Source organism: Artibeus jamaicensis, unplaced genomic scaffold (assembly GCF_021234435.1).
Source record: "Artibeus jamaicensis isolate MK-2021 breed Jamaican fruit bat unplaced genomic scaffold, CSHL_Jam_final scaffold_286, whole genome shotgun sequence".
Classification (NCBI taxonomy): domain Eukaryota; kingdom Metazoa; phylum Chordata; class Mammalia; order Chiroptera; family Phyllostomidae; genus Artibeus; species Artibeus jamaicensis.
In genome coordinates, this window is record NW_026522034.1 from 3,316,388 (window position 1) to 3,321,969 (window position 5,582).

The 5,582-nt window shown below is 51.9% G+C and overlaps 1 protein-coding gene across 2 annotated transcripts; it reads left to right on the top strand.

Annotated features, from left to right (window-relative positions):
* Window positions 1-5,385, top strand: LOC119041322 (cytochrome P450 1A1). Of its 2 annotated transcripts, none has more exons than XM_037134551.2 (7): window positions 1-112; window positions 2,264-3,128; window positions 3,658-3,784; window positions 3,872-3,961; window positions 4,054-4,177; window positions 4,319-4,405; window positions 4,567-5,385. In XM_037134551.2, exons 2-7 carry the CDS (start codon window positions 2,283-2,285, stop codon window positions 4,850-4,852), a joined length of 1,560 nt encoding a protein of 519 aa, XP_036990446.2. In that variant the 5' UTR covers window positions 1-112; window positions 2,264-2,282; the 3' UTR covers window positions 4,853-5,385. The 2 variants fall into 2 exon arrangements, with proteins under 2 accessions (XP_036990446.2, XP_036990448.2); XM_037134553.2 differs by having other exon boundaries at window positions 2,267-3,128.
* Window positions 5,386-5,582: the final 197 nt, after the last annotated feature.

The following is a 5,582-nucleotide window of genomic DNA, read 5'->3' on the forward strand; positions in this document are numbered from 1 at the left end:
CACCCTCACTCTGAAGGTGACAGTTTCTTGGAGCATTCCCTGATCTTCTTTGGGGTCCTGGCTCCAGAGATCACTCTTCCCAGCTCAGTTCAGCAACTCCTCACAGCCACAGGTGAGTTCTGGGGACTTCTGGCTTGCCCCTTCCCTCCCAATAAAAGGAAAATTTTGATGCTTCTAGGTCTTCCTAGGTAGTCACTGGTCTAGCACCTCCAAAAAGAAGGCTGGGAGTGGCCTTAGTGAACAAGGAGTCCAAGGAAGGGCAGAAGCTGCCCGGTGTCCCACAGCTAGTAGCAGAACTCTAAGTGCGGGTGTCCCTCTCCCAACTCCAGGACCAAGGCTGCAGCTTCATCCCCACTGACCCTCTGAATGCCTAGGGCCTTCCCCATCAGAGTCACCTGGCTGGCTGGAATAAGGACTCAGTTGTCCAGAGTTGGGTTGGGTGAGAGGAGGGGGCAGGTTATGTTCTTACCAGTTGTACCTGTCTTATCTAAAAGCTACCCTTGGCTGCCTCTACCTCCACCCCCACCCCGCAACCCCTCACCCAAGGCATGGCTTGTCAGAGCCAAGATGTGCTGACTCAGACCAGAGAAGCTGATATGAGCAGGAGTCCTGGGCACTGCCTGGAGGTCTTCCCTATCCCACTGACTGTCTACTCCGGCCTCTACTCCCTACTGGGAAGCAGTTAGTATGAGAGACTCAGCTTCAAGGAAGCTGGACCACTAGTCACGTTTCTCTTAGCCTCCCACCATCTTACTAAGGCTAGAGGTCCTTGGGGCACCCAGTATATGCAAGGAGACACCATGGTACACCAAGGCCTAGCAGCGTTCCAGTTCACTTAGGGAGCCAGGGCTTTTTACATGTTCTTTGGGATCCAGCTCCCCCAGGAAGCCTCCTTAGATGGACAGCCATAGTATTTGAGGTAGGAACCACACAACCAACCTCCCCATCTTGAGTGGCTCTCCTGCAGGGAAACCTGGCTAGTCAGGCTGTGAGGTTCCCCAGGCCAGAGGTGAGTTCTCTGCTCTGAGATCCAGCTAGGCACCCTGAATCAGAGATCACATCCCACTCCCTCCCTCAGGTGATATAATTGGAGCCCAGAAAGGTAAAATGACCAGACCACGGCCATGCCATTGAGCCTGAAACACTGAGTCTCCTGTACAGGGCACCAGGAAGATGTCCCAGTCAGAACCTGATGTCTTGGAGTCAGTAGTCCATGAATGTGCACACATTTTCTGGACCAAGCCTAGAAAGTATCGCCTTAGCCTCAGTTAAGTTCGGGTCCATTCCTAATTTCCCTCATTGCAGTCTGGAGTTTTCTTGCAGCCCTGGCTCTGGTGGGAGCCTTGCATTTATTCTCTGCTCTCTGGTGAATAGCATATGGGGGAGACCCAGATGATTCATTCCTTGAGAATTGAGCCCAACAAAAACCCTAGCCTAGATTTCTATGACTCAGACCCTCAACCTAGCTGGTCTCTATCTGCTTTTATACTATGGGTCAGTTGAACTTAGAGAGCTGGGGCTGAGAGCAGTGTGACTTAGACAGTGGTCTTCCCATACCCTGTCCCCTTCCCACCCTGTCCCAGGGCATAGTAGGACACCCTCAACCCTGGGGTTGAGCAGGAGAGTTCTGAGGATTCTGAGACCACTCTTCAAAAGGGGGTAGCTATGATAAGAGCTGGAAACCTTCCAGGGAATTTTCCCTAAAAGGTCTGAGTCCTGGCTCAAACACTGGGTGCTGAGTGATTTTAGATAAGTTGATGCTTCTTCTGAAGGTCAATTTCCCCCAAAGGTGAAATGAAGCTAAAGAAGTGCATGATGCCTAGTTCTTCTGATAGCAGCATTTCCCTAAGTGTGGTGGGTAGTACTTAAGGAGATTTTGGTGATACATGTCAATTATGTGTTTATTTCAACATATTGGGGGAAATCAAACTTGTACTTTCACACAGATATGTTTGGGAGAATGCTAAGTAAGTAGATTTAAAGTTGATTTTAGAAAAATGTGAAGCAGTAGTACAGGTGCGTATGGAAATCACAGAGTGACATTGGGAAGCACCTCTTTACACCGGTGCACAGTTAAGAAAGGTGTTCTGCAGTAGGCAAGTTGGGATCTCAGCAGCTTTTACCACCTGCTCCCCTTCATACCCAGTGAGCAGTTCTGGATAGAGTTTCCTTTTTGCTTGACCAGCATGCTGTTACTTGAAGACATTGCTTCCTCCCACTCCCCTGTATGATGTCTTGGTTTTTTCCTCCTGCCACCTCTCAGCAGCCACCTTGCCATCTCTATGCTGATCATGTTTTCTGTGAATGGACTCTCCATCCCCGTCTCAGCCACAGACCTTCTCCTGGCCTCCACTGTCTTCTGCCTGGTATTCTGGGTGGTCAGGGCCTGGCAGCCTCAGGTCCCCAAAGGCCTAAAGAGTCCACCAGGGCCCTGGGGCTGGCCCCTACTTGGACACACACTGACCTTGTGGAAGAACCCACACCTGGTGCTGTCACGGCTGAGCCAGCATTATGGGGATGTGCTGGAGATCCGCATTGGCTACACACCTGTGCTGGTGCTCAGTGGCCTTGACACCATCCAGCAGGCCCTGGTGCGACAGGGCGATGATTTCAAGGGCCGGCCTGACCTCTACAGCTTCACCTTCATCAGTAATGGCCAGAGCATGACCTTTAGCCCAGACTCTGGACCAGTGTGGGCTGCCCGCAGACGCCTGGCCCAGAATGCCCTGAAGAGTTTCTCCATTGCCTCAGACCCAGCTTCCTCATCTTCATGCTACCTGGAGGAACATGTGAGCAAGGAGGCCGAGATCCTCATTAGCAAATTCAAGGAGCTGATGGCAGGGGTTGGACATTTTGACCCCTACAGGTATATAGTGGTGTCAGTGGCCAATGTCATCTGTGCCATGTGCTTTGGTCAGCGCTATGACCATGAAAACCAAGAACTACTTAGTATAGTCAACATGAATAATGAGTTCGGGGAGGTGGCTGCTTCCGGAAACCCAGCTGACTTCCTTCCTATCCTCCGTTACCTGCCCAACCGTACCCTGAGTACCTTCAAGGACCTGACTAAGAAGTTCTACATCTTCATGCAGAAGATGGTTAAGGAACACTATAAAACATTTGAGAAGGTACAGGCTGGGGAGAGGCAGTAGGGTGATGAGGAGTAGGTAGGGTCAGGAAGTCAGAGATAACTAGAGCAGCTTGGCATGGCGGACTCTCAGGGCCTTCACCCTGAGATTTTGGAGCCAGTAGTGGAGGGGACTTCATCCATGGCAGGAAAATAGAACTTTTTCATGGCCATCCCTTTTATCCTTCTTTCAGACAGCAATATTTACTGAATTGCCAGTCCATGGAGGACTCTAGGCCACTTAGAGGAACCAGGAAGAGTTAAAAAGTTAGTCTCCTGGCCTCATGGGAGAGAAAAGGGTAAAGAGCACGTACCCATGAAAAATGATACCAGACTCTGTGTCAGGTGACCCTTGAGTTGGGATAGGAGAGAGCCTTGGGCTGGCAGAGGGAAGCTGGGGTGGCAGCCTTGGTGGGTGGGTGGGGTCATGTCTTGAATAAAGGTGCTAGGAATAGTAGGGGACCAGATCTGGATGGAGACCCTAGGTCTGGGTTTGAGAACTTGCTCACCTGTGGACCTTCCCTACATAGGGCCACATCCGGGATATCACAGACAGCCTGATCAAGCACTGTCAGGACAAAAGGCTGGATGAGAATGCCAATATCCAGCTGTCTGATGAGAAGATCATTACTATTGTCATGGACCTCTTTGGAGCTGGTATGAGCAATCCCATTTGCCTTTCCTGTGCCCAACTGCCCTGACTCCCCAAAAGCCTAACTTCTCCCCCTGTTCTTCTTTGGCCAGGGTTTGACACAGTCACAACTGCCATTTCTTGGAGCCTCCTGTACCTGGTGACAAGCCCCAATGTGCAGAAAAAGATCCAGGAGGAGCTGGGTAGGTGGTGGCCTCCTTCAAAGTGCTTAAGGGAGAGGCCTAGCCCAAGCCTGGGAGGCCCCTTCATCTGTCTGGTCCTTTGTGCTCTACAGACACAGTGATTGGGAGGGCAAGGCGGCCCCGCCTCTCTGACAGACCCCAGCTGCCCTATATGGAGGCCTTCATCTTGGAGACCTTCCGACACTCGTCCTTCGTCCCCTTCACCATCCCCCACAGGTGAGGCCCTATGATCCATTGCTGTTACTGGGCCTTACTTCAGTCCATGTACCTGATCAGGGCTGGTGAGAGAAACATGGTGGAGAAGGTAGGGGGATGTCACTGTGGCCCTGAGCTTGACTGAGCTTTCTCCCTCCCCAGTACCACCAGAGATACAAGTCTGAGAGGCTTTTACATCCCCAAGGGGCGCTGTGTCTTTGTGAACCAGTGGCAGATCAACCATGACCAGTAAGTTGAGAAGGGGCAGCAGAAATTCTACCCTCTTCTGAGCTCAGACACTGCTGTTCCTGGCCACTTGCCTCTCCCCTGCTCTTCTGGGCTGGGATGCAACCCACTAAATGCTTCTGAGTCTGCAGGCTGCCAGTTCAGCTGCCTCTCTCTGATTACAGGAAACTGTGGGACAACCCATTTGAGTTCCGGCCAGAACGTTTTCTCACCCCCACTGGTACTCTCAACAAGGCACTGAGCGAGCAGGTGATTATCTTTGGCCTAGGCAAGCGGAAGTGCATCGGTGAAACCATTGCCCGCCTTGAGATCTTCCTCTTCCTGGCCACCCTATTGCAGCAGGTAGAATTCAGCACGCCACTGGGTGTGAAGGTGGACATGACCCCCATCTACGGGCTGACCATGAAGCATGCCCGCTGTGAGCACTTCCAGGTACACATTCGCTCTTAGGGAGCTGAGAATCCTACAGAGCCATGTACCTGTAAAAGCCATTCAGACTTGTGTCTTTGGTGGTACTGGGAAGGGAGAAAGCTCAGTTAAGATCAGGACCACAATGAGATCCCCCTATTTCCCATACCATCTTCATCCCACCAGCCCTGATCTGATACATGGACTGAAGTAAGGCCCCGAATCTGTCTCCCTGGCCTACCTGCCCAGATGGGCCAGGGGCAGGCCCAGGGAGGTCTAAGCTTTGGGTTGAAAGCCATAGATATTGCACTGGCTGATTTTTTGCTGTCTGGCTGTAGGCAAGCCTGAGGGATCATGCCTGCTCCCCACCCTGGACTTTCCTCTCTGCATAGCGAATACAGGCAGTGGTCACTTTAGGGGCCACACAGGAACTGATGAAGCCTTCTGAAGTAGTCCTTGAGCTAGCCGGTCTGGTAGGGTTAGGAGGTTCTCTGGCCTCTGGAAACCTCTGAGGAGCTCTTTGGAAGGCCTGGGCCCAGCCAGTTAGCTGGCTCTTTGTGGGGTCTGACTGGCTCGAGAAATACTTACAAGCCACATCAAATCCTGTTCAATTTCTTCGACAATTGGGAGCCATCAAGAGTGAAAGGAAGAAGCAGTCCAAGATTCTGGCACAGAGTTGGTCTCTCTCCTTGAACAAGGCTGAGGATCTGGGACACTGTGCCTGGGGACATTGCCTTCCTCTCTGCAGGCAGGAACAGTAGTGCCTCCTGGC